Here is a 13774-nt window from a genome sequence, read left to right on the forward strand (position 1 = left end):
AGCATACATGGCTGTGAGGTGCTAAAGTGTTCCCCTGAAGCAGGCATAGATGTAGTTGTAATTCACTTTATTAACCAAAAACATCTCCGTGGGTTTCTCTTATCATGAAAATCCCTAGCTTCATTCTCATGTCCATCACTTCACAGAGTGGACACGTGTAGCTGTGGGAAATACATAGAAACATGACCTGAAGAATGTTTTGAGAGCTTCAAAGTGTTGCATAATTCAAACTGATCCAGTTTCCTCCTTCATAGAATCATAGAATCATAGAATCATAGAATCACTAAGGTTGGAAAAGACCTAAAAGCTCATCCAGTCCAACCGTTCACCTATTCCCAATAGCTCCTACTAAACCATGTCCCTCAACACAACATCCAGCCTTTCCTTGAACACCCCCAGGGTCGGTGACTCCACCACCTCCCTGGGCATCCATTCCAGTGCCTGACCACCCTTTCTGAAAAGTAATACTTCCTCATGTCCAGCCTGAATTTCCCCTGCCGTAGCTTGAAACCAATCCCACTTCCATCCCACTCCATAGCCGTGCTGGCAGTCAGCAATGAGAGACATCATTTTATTATCATTCTTTTATTTTCTTGCTTCTTTTCCCCTGCATATACAGTACTTAAAAACGAGATCACTTTCACATCAGTCATGTACCATGTTTATTAACAGCAAAAAAAAAAAAGGAATTATCTAGGTTTCACTCAAGACTGATTTACAGGATAAATAATTGTTTCCAATTACATTAAAAAAAAAAAAAAGACGACAACAAACCGTAAAGAATAAATTAATTAACTTAAGTGATTAGCTGTCCACAGTGATTTGAAAACTTCATAACCATTCCAACAGCGACACCACAAGAAGACATGTACTGTACAGTTTGCCACAGATTACTCTTGTCCTTCCTTCTACAAAATGAAAAAGCAATCCTCCATTTTCAGAACAGTCATAGGCTTTGAAACACACAACACATCCCTGCTTCAAAGCCAGGGCTTTGACCTGCCCTTGCTGCAGGTTAAGATACAAATGGCAAAAACTATTCTACTTTGGCTGGGTCCACTCCCACCCAATGATGCTCAAAGTCACTGCTGACTTCACCAAGAGCTGAGTGGGACATCACTAATGCTAAAGGTTTGCCCTAGCCCTATGGGATTCATCAACGTGTTTCCCTTGGAGCCCTTTTCTCCACGATGCTTTCAGGCACTGCGTCCTATGGGCTCCCAAATTAAATGTGGTATTTTTGGGGACTGTGAGGGAGCACAACACCAAAACTGTGCAAATGTTTCTTTCTCCCATTCCCTCACTCAGAAGAAAGCCCCAGCAAGTGTTCCTTTTCCCATTGGCAATTATACATGAGGTTCTCAGTGAGTTTTGCAGAGCAACGTCATGTATGATGCTGGACGTGGCAATTGTGATGTCAACTAATTAAACCTCACCATGCTCCTGTGAGATGGGGAAATAAGTACTAAGATTGTAATCTTCATTTTACAGCCTGAAAGTGGGAGTTAGTTTAAAATGAACCTCCTGGGCCCACCTGAAGATAAAATGCGGCGTCACCTGAAAGACAACAATAAAAGGATGGCCCTTCTAGTCAATCCAGTGGCCTACAAATGCACATGTTATCTTAGAAATAGCCAGCATTGAAAATTAAGAGTCTGCTGATTGCAAGCAAGCCCATCAAGAAGCAATTTCAGCTCAAGAGATGGAGCCACGGGGCCCAGCTCCTGCTCCAGAACATGTTGAAATTTGGGCACAGCGTGTTAAGCAAGGCTCAGGGTAAGTTGGCTGGTGACACCTTGCTACATATTGGCTCTTCTCCAAGAGAAACCACTGAGGCAGGAATCTGATTAACAGCACTTCTCAAGGAGCTGTGAACAAGGATTGGACACTAAGGACGAGCGGACAGAGGGATGGACTGCTTCAGACTGTGCAGAACTCATAAGTGTACACAGCCCTGCCTCCGCCTTGCGATTTGCTGCTGGAGTGGTCTCTCAGATTTGCTTGGCTTTTTGGTAGCCATGCATGTCCTTTGGCTCCAGATCTGACTGGAGTTAGGCTCTTTTTTTTGCCCTTCCCATTGCAAATAGGGCTTCTCTAATAGGCACAGTCCAACTGCACTGGTCTCATACTGACAGTATTCCTCCAGTATGATACACAGTGGAGCTATCAACTTTTACATGGAAAAGCAATATCGCCACCTGGGGAAATGTCAGTGCAATATAAATACGACTTAAGAGAAACACCCACTTCTTCCCTTCCTAGACTAAGGAGATCAGCCAGGACCTGTGGAGCTATTTCACAGAATCACAGTATTAGAATCATGGTGCTGGAGGAGTCTCTGTGTACCTCTGGCCCATCCCTACCCCAGCAGAGACACCCAGAAAAGGGTGTCCAGCCCTACATCCAAGGGCTTCTGGAGATCCCCATGGAGGAGAGCCAAACCCTCTCTGGGTCCCCTTGTCAGCACTCAGTTTATCTAAACATCTTCCCATCAGAGCCCATGTGATGGTTTAACCTTGGCAGGCATTTAAGCACCACACAGTTGCTCATTCACTCATTCTCAGTGGAAAGGAGAAAGATAATTGAAAGGGCAAAAGTTAGAAGTGAAAGACAGTTGAACAAGTTTTTTGAAAAAGGATGAGAAGAAAATTTGCATGATGCAGCTGCTCACCATCAACTGACCAATGCCCAGCTGGTCCCTGAGCAATGGCAGCTCTGGAAAATTCAAATTTCTCCCCAAGCTTTATTGCTGGGCATGGCATCATACTGTATGCAAAGTCCCTTTGGCCACTCTGGGCCAGTTGTCCCATCTGTGTCCCCTCCCAGCTTCTTGTACACCTCCATGTTCCTCACTGGTAAGGCAGCACAAGCAGCTGAAAAGTCCTCCTCAACTCTGAGCAAGCACTGCTCTGCAACATCTGATAACAGCATCAGTGTGTTATCAATACTGTTTTCATCATGAATCAAGAGCATAGCACCATTCCAGGTACTATGAAAGAAAAACTACTCAAGGTACTACAAAAACAATCAACTCTATCCAAGCCAATGCACCATGGGTGGCCAGATGGAGCCAACTCTTTCTTGTACACTCAAGGGAGTGGGATCCTGGGATGCAGGGATGCAGGTGGGGCTCAGGAGGGTCAATGTCAATGTCAAATTTTGGCTTCAAGCTGTTTTCCAGTGGCTCAGACTGTGTATCCATATCCTAGATGACTTGGCCTGATCTAGTCAACCTTATCCCAGGTGCAAGGGATGGCCTCAGTGTGGGTTAGGCCACTTCACCATTGTATATGACCTTAGGGACTGAGGTCACTCATGCCCAGAGAAGAGGTCCTGGCCCTGTTGAGGATGCTATAGCATTTAGGTGTTTTTCCTTTTCCCTTACATGTAGGAGCCCCTGCTCCAGCAGTAGGGTCTCAAGGTAAATCAAGGGGAATGGATATCTCCAGTTCCACTCCCTGCTTCGAGCAAGGGCAGCTGTCAGGTCCAACCCATTTGTTCAGGACTTGATCCATTCTGGTCTCCAAGGACAGAGACAGCACATCCTCTTCACGTGCTGTCAAGCCACAGCATCGCTTCCCAATGATTGAACCAAGGGATCCCCAGAACCAGGTGTCCACCAGCACAGCTGGGTCCCCACCACACTTTTTGTTGTGATTCTGATTGGGATTCCTGAATGTCGGGCAGGATGACTCCCCCAAGGGTGAAGTGCCCTGAATAATTCCTGAGAGTGGTGGGAGGGGAGCTTTTATGGCTCCCCATGGCTTTTACTGAGAAAAACTCTTCACAACCCACAGGTCTCTGCTGATCTGACACGAGACTCGTGCCAAATGAAGTTTTGGAGACCAAGACTCAAATCTTGCTGGCAAACACCCCTACCTTCTCTCCTCTCAACCCATGTACAACCCTCTTCAGTGGCTGGTGGCCCTGGCTCCAAACTCATCCCAGTTATCTCCCAGTCAACCCAAGCCTTGGCCACCTTCTGGTGCCAGCTTCAGATGTAGCCCCATCTGCCAGTCAGTCAGCTTTGTCCCAGCACAGTCTGCACACACACATATTTTCTTATATTTGAAACTAGATTTCATCCTGGCATCCATTTAGAGATGGAAATTTATTTCTCACTGAACACTCAAATGTCAAGTCATTGCAAATCAGTTCAAAGACAACTCGTATATCTCACGAGACAGAGGGGTTGTGAACAGCAGTTGCAAACTCACAGAAAGAAATACACAGTTTTTGGAAATTTCTGCCCCTAAACCCACCAAATTAGTAGCTTTAAATCTTGGGAAGATTTCTGACATGGCTCTGATACTTCATAAAACCAAAAACTGAGATCATGATGCCTGTCCTACGGTCAACTCTCCTCCATGAGCACACACACGCATAAAAGCACATCCCTTGTCATAAATGAGATTGTATAGCTGAAGAGGAGGCTCTGACGTAAGGACTCAAGTCAAATCTTTTGCCAGCAATTAAAATGAATCATTAGCAGTGTTCTCAGCTTCCTAAAATGCCTATTGCTAACAAAAGAATCTGTCGTACTTCAGCATCCAAGTATAGAGTGGATGTGATAAACTCAGTGCCTTCGGGACAAAGTTCTTGGCAGTCCGTGTAATTAAGCCAGCTGCTTTTCAATACAGTCTAAGACTAAATACTGCTCAAACATTAATCATCAGGGACTGCTGTAATCAGCTCAGCAATAGGCAGGGATGATGATTTCCACCACAGCAATTGATTACACAGGGGCAGGCACAGCCACGTCGACACGGCAAGGCATGGATGGAATCAAGGAGTTGCTGCTTAGTATGGAGGAGCCACTTGCTCGATGCTCAGCAGGAAAAAAATGTAGGAGTATTTCTGTTTCAGGAGAAATAAAGACCTCAAAGCAAGGTAGGGATAGTAAGCAGCAGTTGTGAAATAGCTGCTTTTGGTCTGCCCATGAAGAAATGTCAGCATCTGTGGGACGTGGAGAAAAAGGATTATTTTCTACAGTACTGTTTAGTACTGATTATGCTTTCCTAATCTTAACACCTCGGATTAAACATGGAAGTGGGCACTAGATGCACCTAGTCCCAGTGCAAAATTGCATCCCAACCCTGGTTTGCTTCTCAAACAACTGCACCATCAGAAAGATTTGCTGAGCTCCCCATCTCCCAGCCTCACATGAGGTAGAAGACACAAATTTCTGACCAAGCTCCAAACAGCTGGATACATATCTAATGCACTGGGTCAGAAAAGTGAAGAAAAAGATCTGAATGCAAATTACAACTTGATTTTTTTATGCTTTTGGCGCGGCTCAAGATTTTTTTGGCCTGAAGCTGGCTCAGTTTCATCTAAATCGTAATTGCAAGAGATCCTAAGCAACATGAAGGGCTATTTCTGAAGTTTCAGCTGCAATCCACCCAGAGATGGCTGCATTTTAGGAGGCAAACAGCGTGATTTTGACAGGGAAGTACATTCAGTGTACGTCATAACCCCTCCTCCTCAACCTGATCTTCCTTTGTATATGGCAGGTTGGAGGATGAAATAGGAAAGCCAAGTTCCTTGCCTTTCAGCACTGTGCAGAGCTCACTTCCAGCCAGGTCACTGCACACCAGATCCATGGGACTGGCTTTTCCTTCGTGTCTCAGGCACCCAAGACCAGAAGATCTCCCCATATCCTCTTAATGAGCTCACTGAGCTCCATGGGAGTCTTTACAGTGACTTCAGTGGGCTCTGGACCAGACCCAATGTTTTGTCTCCCCTGAGAAGTGGTGATGAAAGGGGCTATAGAAAGATGAAGCACTGCACTCTGCTCTTCATTTCATTATCTCACCATGCAAGCGTGCAAGTCTTCAATGAGAGGCACAGGCCCTGGTCTTCACAAAGCATCTGGCTGTGTTAATCTTCCCCTTTGGGACTTCTCTCATCTCTCTCCTAGATGATCATTATTTTTACCATAAGCATGAGGATATTTGCTCCATTATTCTTGTAAAAGCCCAACACTGCAATGTCTTAAAAGGGTCATCAGAGCTTTTCCCTTGATATCCTCCCATTTCATGGCAAGGCAGAGGAAAATATCAACTGGTGTTGGAAACTGGAGGCTTATTTTACCAGGCAGAGCCTAGCCTTTAAGGGTCTGGCATCCTATACCCATGTGAGATGCATCTGGACCTTTCCAAACTCAGGCCAAGATTAAACAAATGTGTTAATGCTTAAGCATCAATAATTAATAGAAATGATTGCTTTTCTTGGTGGTGGTTGTGGGAAGTAGAGCCCCTGCTGCTGGGAGGGGTTCATCTTGAAGAAAGAATAACTCAAGCTGTTTAGCAAATGCTATTACCTAATCCTTCTAATGTGCCTTTTGTTTAGCTCTCAATTTGCAGTCGGTCTGTTTATCTGTGTCAGTGCTTGCTGTCTGGCAATCAGGCAGCTCCATGGCAATCATTAGTTCTTCCTGTTTTCATGAGATCATGAGTTATTATCTTTGCAATAAGCTGCCTCTTCCTTCTCTACTCTCTGTGTGCGGCAGCTGCTTGGGGAGCAATCCCAAAGCCTGGATGTGTCAAAGATGCAGGCAGTGGAACAGCAGCTTCCCATCCACTATCAGAGCCTGGGATCATTACCATCACAAAGTCCTGTTTGTATCAAAGAGGTATCACCAAAGATGGAGAAAAATATTTAGACCAACCCTTTGTTTCCAGCATGAACCAGCTGTATGCTGCGATAAATTTAATACTGAAACACCCTGTCCTGCTTCTTCTGATCAGCATCTTTCCAAGCCTAAGGCCTCACCACTGACCAACATTTCAGTTATTCCACTCCTTTCCCCCAAGTTACAGCCCACAGGGGCACTTCACCCAAGTCTGACCTCTGAGGTACAGCACCTGCCTTCTCCTGGTCCCTACATCTCCTCCTGCCTCCCACTTATCACTCAACTTCACATCAGCCCAGGTACACAGGGATCCCATAGCCTTTCTGGATGCCTCATACAGAGCTTCTCATGATGGGGACTCATCTTCACTAGGCTTATTTTCGTGCCACAAAAGGTCGATTTTGGTTTCTAGGGCCAGATTCACAGGCAATTGGCTTCAGAAAGACTGACATTCTGCCATCCAAAGCCAACCTCTCCAACCCACTGACTTTGAGAGTCAACCACAAAAGACACTCCATCACACCTGGGTGTTCCTGCATGCATGCAAATGTCTGTGAACACATGCTGGTGTATGTATGCATGGTGGGGCAAGTCCTGGACTGCAAAGCCAGCTCAACAAGGCAGTCTGGAAGCTCTTTGAGCTTGTCACAATTACAAATCACTACCAGAAACACAGAGACTGTCCCACTATGAGAAAAACTATCAGAGGTTTTGGACACATTACTATTTACAACAGATGGCATGATGAAAATAAAGTCAAAGAGGAATGGTCTTTGCTCAGTTTTGGGATTGAGAGGAGGCAGACAAGAGGGCAACCATAAAGAGGAGAGATCTGGTGCTAGGGAATGATGTCCTGGAAGAGATGCTGCCAAGCCTAAATGGCATGGTTTATGGGCGTTGTATGGAAGAAGAAGGGGAAAGATGATATTAGCATATAAAAGGTGGCTTTAATAACTCTAAGCAACAAATGTGTAAGGTGGAACCTGGTATTGCTACGTCAAAGTTCCTGGATGGTGCATTCAGCAGCTAAAGCACAAACCCAGCCAACTAACATAGTTGACCTTTATCACTGGCAAACAGTATCTGCCAAGTCTTCCTCTGCAATTAAGTTTCTTTTGTCTTAAAAGAAAACGATAATAAAGAACCCCTCCCCTCCACAGACAGCAGTTTTAGAGAAATCCAGTCCAAATGGAGCTGGAAGTCTGGTGGTGCCCCAAGCTGGAAGAACCCCTGGGACATTTGCCTGTTAGGTATCTGCCCTGTCACTATTGCTTGGTGCTCTTGGTGGCCTCTGAGGACTGCCGCACATCAGTCCACTCCTGCATGGTGCTCTGCAGCGCCTGTGTCTTCTCCTTGTCCACTTGCACATAGTCAACCTTCTCATCTGAGGCAACCGATGAGGTGGAGGGCTGTGGGGAGGAGAAAGACAGCCACCGGCTGGTTATCCATCAGCAGCCATCAACTCCCATCCTCCCAAATAGACCATCACCCTCCCTCTGAATGGTTTAGGGTGAGAGATTTTGGTCTGTTCTGCAGCTTTCTTGCACGAGACCACAGTGTGATGGGATGATGGGATGGTCAAACCAGCACCCAGTTTTCTGCCTTCTCACCAACTCTGGAGCGTGGGTCACATCTTGCTCATTTTCTTGTAAGATCTCAAGAATTCTTACAGAGACACAGAAAAATCTTAGCATTGCTTTTAATCAGAAGTTTAGAAAATCCCCAGTACCTTTCTGTGTGGCCCTGGTGAGCTTGGCTGGAAGTCCAGGGCCAGATAATCCACACTACCCGAACTCTTTTTAGGCGCTGGGCTGTTGGTGCCACTAGGAACAGGAGAAGCAGAAATGGGGTTTTGCTAATGCAGGGAAGAGACAGGAGAGATAACAAGCATTAAAATGGGAAGAAATAATAATAATTATAAAGGAATTAACACAAATTTGGCAAAGAAATGCCTCAGTGGCACTTCCAAAAGAGGTCCTAAATTGAAGATGCTCCCTCATTGCTTACAGCAACCAGAACTGCAGAACTGCTGGGGACTGGGTTACGTATGGGATAATAAATATAAATGTGTGCTGTGGATTTGTTGCATCACGGCAGTTCTGCTGCCCCACGCTGACTTTATTCACGTGCCAGACATGAGACAGTCAGCTCCAGCATTTCCTGGGAGCCACTCCTCAGTGGACACAGTGCTGGGATCTCTGCTCAGCCCCCTCAGTTACAACAGCCTTAAAAATATGCTTCAAGTCAGCAGCTTTGCTAAGAGAGACAAAGCCCCTCCCTGTGAGCAGTGCCGCTCCCTGCTGTGCTCTGATAGCCCCTGCCCTCCGCACAAATATGACGTGAGTGGGGAAAAAAACCCTGAAAAAAAAAATGAACTCAATTAGGAAAATACGCCCTAGATGTTTTTATCCCCTCTTAATTCCTTGCAGAGTAGGTAATGCGTGTTCCTGCTCTCATATGGAGTTAAAACCCCAGTAGGATGTATCAGATCAGGAACAAAAGCCACTGTTTTGTGCATGTGGGGATTATGTAAGGATGCACACTACATCCATCATGATGCTATCGGAATCATTGTGGTGCTTCCACGTCATGAGCTAGGAATGTGTTTGCAGCACTGGGGAATGGTCCTGTCCTGCCAGGACCACGTATCCTAGCTGGAGGCCCTTACCATTGCCACGTAGTTCTCCTCACTGTCTCCTGAGTCAGTGCTGGTGATGCTCTGGGAGGAGACAGGTCGACAGTATTGCAAAGAGCCGGCGTTGAAGGTCTGGCTGTAAGGACAAGGTTCAACGTGTTAATGATGGCTGCAGGAGCATGGCTGGGGAGAGGTGGAAGAGAGCTGCACCTCTTCTCTTCCAGGGCTCACAGTGGGTGATGGAGAAGAGCTGGGCGTATTGGGGGTCTTCCAATCTGACTGTCCCATGGGTCAACTCAACACTGGGTTTGATCTTCTTGTTTTTTTCCCTTCCTAGAACTTTTTAAATATCAGGGAATCACAGAATCATTTGAGTTGGAAAGGACCATTAAAGGCCATCTGGTCCAACTCCCCTGCAACGAACAGGGACACCCAGAGCTCCATCAGATGCTCAGAGCCCAGTTCAGCCTGACCTTGTATGTCTCCGAGGACGGGGCATCCCCACCTCTCTGAATACATCCATAACTCTCCTGCAATCAGCTGCACAAATCAGGCTCCATAAACTCTTTCATCTCATGGGAAGTATTTCACTGGGGAGGATGCACAGGCAGCCTCCCTGGAGATCCTCAGCAGGCTTCTCATCTCTAGCCCCTTTTCAGCTCCAGGCTTTAGGACCATACAGGGCCCCATCTGAATTTTTTGACTGAAAAAAATCTGCAAGGCGTTGCCTTGTTTTCAATTGGCCAGATCTAATTATGGAGAATAACATAATGCAATCAGCATCTGGCACTGAAGCCCGTGTCTTAAAAAGCTATTTGTTGCTTTGCAGTAAAGGCAGGGTCATATGATTAACTGATAAGGGAAAAATCCATTAGCTTCTACGGGGTCAGGCATCTTGTCAGTCAAAGTCTGTGTGCTGTTTCCTGGTGCAGTGATTTCAGCACACAGTGCTCATGCCCTGCAGTCAGTCTCCACACAATCCAATTTATTACAAGAGTCATAACAGCCAAACCTGGCTTCTTCCTTTCATTGGACAACATCAGACTGAGAATTAGCAGCAGAACTGGAGCTGTGCGAATCCTGTTATTTCTGGCTGGCAGACTTTGCTATGAAGTGCTTTGGTTTCATTTTGCAGACTTCCTCCAGGCTAGACTTTGCTTTCAAGGCAATCAAAACACAACTGAGTCAAACCCTGTGTGTCTCACCCTGCATTTTTAGACCAAAGCAGAATTTCTGGGGATGAGCTGGATCTGAAATTGGTTCTGTGCCCCTACTGCAGTTGAGCTGGGGTTGCTTGGCCATGTCACAAGTCATGATGGACTGCAGGTCTTGCATCAGAGCCACAGAGCTGTGGTGGCAATGTCAGATCCCAAAATGTTTCCAAGGGATCTTAATTAGCCACATTCTGGGCTTTCATGTGAAATCCTAACCTAAACCCATTTGTCTTCCTGTCACTGGCTGTGATGTGGGGAATGTGGCTCTGGCTCTCCCAACACTTGGATGGAGTTCACAAGGACTCCAAGAGAGAAGCTCCTCTTCCTCAATCTGTCCCAAAGTTTGGCCATGATGTGACCAAAGAAATCCCCAAGCCCCAAATCAGCTGGTGTGGCAGGAGATTTTAGGAAATAATTACTCAATAAATTCCCAATTTTAATCCTCTTCTCAGATAGCTCCTACTGATCCCTGATGGATGAAGATGTTGTGCACTGTGGACTTTCAGCTTAATACAGCTGCTTGTCTATTTTCAAGACATGACCCAGCTCTGCAGCCACTGTTTCTAAAATCAACAAAGGAAAAATAAAGATGAAAGATCACCCATCTTTTGGGGAAACTTGAGTATGCACCATACCCAACCACTACTCACCTTGGTCTGGACCAGGATTTTGTCACTGGTGATTTGAAGGGAAGCTCATCGATGACAGTGTTGTTCCTCAGGTCCAGTGGTGATGGCTTTGCTGGGATAAAAGTTTTTATTCAGATCATAACCAACATGAGAGGGGATAATCTCCTAAAATTTACTCGTTGTTTCCCATTTCGCACATTAGTCCTCCTTGCTGATGACAAATCAAAGACCTCTGCTGTCATTTATGCTGAGACCAGGGAGAAAAGGTCAGTTGCTCCCTCTAACTCACAGCTCAGAGCTGGATGGATGGCCCCAAAAGGGGAATGTGTCTCATAAGGGAGTTCTGATGCCTCAACACAGCTGGAAAACACCAGCACTGATCAACTTCTGGCTAGAGCACTTGCCCACAGACATTCGAAAAGGAAATCTACAGAGTAACCTGAAAGCTTTCCTCATCATGGGTGGGTTATTAAGTGGAAGAAAAGAATGCTGTGCTGCGGTCCCAGCCCTCATCTAGCGTGCTGGTTGAGTTAGGTGCTGACATTCTAATGATGGGAGCCCTCCTCCTGAGCTGGGACCAAAATACCCTGAATGGGCTGAGCAAGGGTCAAGGTGGTGATATGGGTGCAGGTAAAGCCCTGAGGGAAGAGCTGCTGAGAACTCATCAGTAGGAAACAGTAAGAGAAATGTGAGTGATCTGAATAGAATCACTGAATTATGAAGGTTAGAAAAGACCTCTAAGATTGTCTAGTCTGTTTACCACCAATATTGCCCACTAAACCATGTCCCTAAATGACACATCTAAATGTTTCTTCAACACCTCCAGGGATGGTAACTCCACCACCACCCGAAGGTTTTGGGGTGGAGTGTAGAAAGAGCTGCCAGCGAAAGAGTTGTGCTTGCCACGTGCATCTCCTTTAAAGGCCAGGAAGGGTGTGAGATGGGTATTTTGAGCTTCGTTGCACCACAGTCCCCTTGAAAGAGGAATGGAATGGGGAAAGGGGAGATCCAAAGATCTGACTGTGCTGCTGGTAGCAAATGAGACCTCGCAAAGGACTTTGTTGAGTGTGCACAAGAAGACAGATGTAGCCAGAAGGGTTCAGGGAAAGCTTTGCCCACAAACATCCATTCTTACCTTTCCGGTCGGGTTTGAGGTTGCGGTTGACTGGTGGGGGCTGGATTTCACTCAGCCTCCTGTGGCACTGGGCCATGGCCCCTCCTTTATGCATGGGGAGGGTGGCTGAGGATAATCCCACCAGGTCGAAGTGATGCGGCCCAGGGCTCATGGGGATGTAGAGATTTTGGGCGTTGTCGTTGGCTTTCTCAGTGTGGATCAGGGGTGAGGAACCAGGGTTCATGGGGACGTAGTTGTCCTCGGAGTCGGCACTGTGGGAACGGGCCACCACAGCCTTGGCCTGCTGTGGGACAAGTGGGAGCACATTGTGAGCAACAGGCACCACTCAGAGACCCTTCAAACCCCTTCATTTCATTATCATCAAACACCCCAGTCATCAGTGGGACCAGCCTTAACAACTCAGCACAGAGGGAATGAACAGCCTTTCTCCTCCTTGGCCATCAGTTTGCACCGAGGGCCTACCTTCCCTGCTTTCAAGATACTGCAGAATCCCAAATTTAGGGAAAGGCTTGCATCACCCAAGCATGCACTTTCACGATCACAGTGATCTGCAAAAGCAAACAACCTGGGAAGTTATTTTTCCCCGGGCTTTGACCATGGCTAAAACAAAACATGAAAGACTGCTCTAATTTCCAGCTCAGGAAGTTTTAGAAAGATCACGAAAGAGACTGCTCTGGCAATGTGTCAAAACGCAGCTCAGCAGCACCCCTGGCTTTCAGGAAGAAGCCTAACTCCTGGTCACCATGGTTTAGGATCACAAAGCCTTTCTGTGAGGCTCCACCTGGAACTGTCTTAACCTATAAAGGCCCAAACAGTGCTTATAGAGCAACGGCCAACCCAACAGCCAACTCACCAGGTAGGAGTTGTACCCATCATTCATGGACTCCACCGACTGCATGGCACTGCTGCCCCCGTGCTGGGGGTAGTCGTACGTCTCACAAGAAGAAGCTGCAAGACAACCACAAATGTACAAAGCATCCCAGCACAGCTGCCAATCAACTTGGCCCTGCAAGGCAGTATCTATTTCTGCTGATCATGGCAAGAGACACTGGTGTGATGATGTGACTTGAAGGCCATCCCAGATCCTTTGAATCTCTGATGCACTCTCTCCCATTTATCATCTCCAACAAATCACCGTGCTGCCCGCACCTAACCTGGTTCTGTCAAAGCACTGCAGAATCTCAGAGGTGAAGATGTCAGGAAAGGTAGATCATGGAGACAAAACTGGGTTAAGGGAGAGCTTTGTTGCAGCTCCGTTGGCAGACATTAGGGCTGGCAGCTTCTGCTAAAGGGAGGATGGGCTGAAGATGGGGTGCTAAGCACTGGAATACCTACTGTCTACATGTTGTAGAGTGTGGCTCTGATCTCAGTCTAAATGTTTGTATTTAGGTAGAAGAAAATAAAAAATGCAATTCTGGAAGCTGTGTGTATCATTTATTGTACGTTTTCTTTCCAACTTCCCCTTCTAAATTACTTTGCACTATCTCATCTGCTTGAGAACCACCAATGATTACATGAACTGGGCTA

General features: G+C 46.4%; 1 protein-coding gene across 2 annotated transcripts in view; it reads right to left on the reverse strand.

The window, feature by feature from the left end:
* Positions 1–569: 569 nt before the first annotated feature.
* The window catches only part of GAB2 (GRB2 associated binding protein 2), a 92327-nt gene continuing 79122 nt past the window's right edge, over positions 570–13774 (reverse strand). The window contains exons 5-10 of one of the 2 annotated variants that reach the window (XM_042862488.1): positions 13101–13195; positions 12248–12527; positions 11134–11224; positions 9303–9405; positions 8364–8489; positions 570–8043 (exon numbers count right to left, since the gene is read on the reverse strand). In XM_042862488.1, coding sequence (XP_042718422.1) covers positions 7900–8043; positions 8364–8489; positions 9303–9405; positions 11134–11224; positions 12248–12527; positions 13101–13195 — 839 coding nt within the window. In that variant the 3' untranslated portion in view covers positions 570–7899. Of the gene's footprint in view, positions 8044–8363; positions 8490–9302; positions 9406–11133; positions 11225–12247; positions 12531–13100; positions 13196–13774 lie in introns of both variants that reach the window. The other variant, XM_042862487.1, reaches the window with a different exon arrangement.

The sequence above is a fragment of the Lagopus leucura genome, unplaced genomic scaffold (assembly GCF_019238085.1).
Source record: "Lagopus leucura isolate 7727_CA_CO unplaced genomic scaffold, USGS_WTPT01 Super-Scaffold_702, whole genome shotgun sequence".
NCBI classification, from domain to species: domain Eukaryota; kingdom Metazoa; phylum Chordata; class Aves; order Galliformes; family Phasianidae; genus Lagopus; species Lagopus leucura.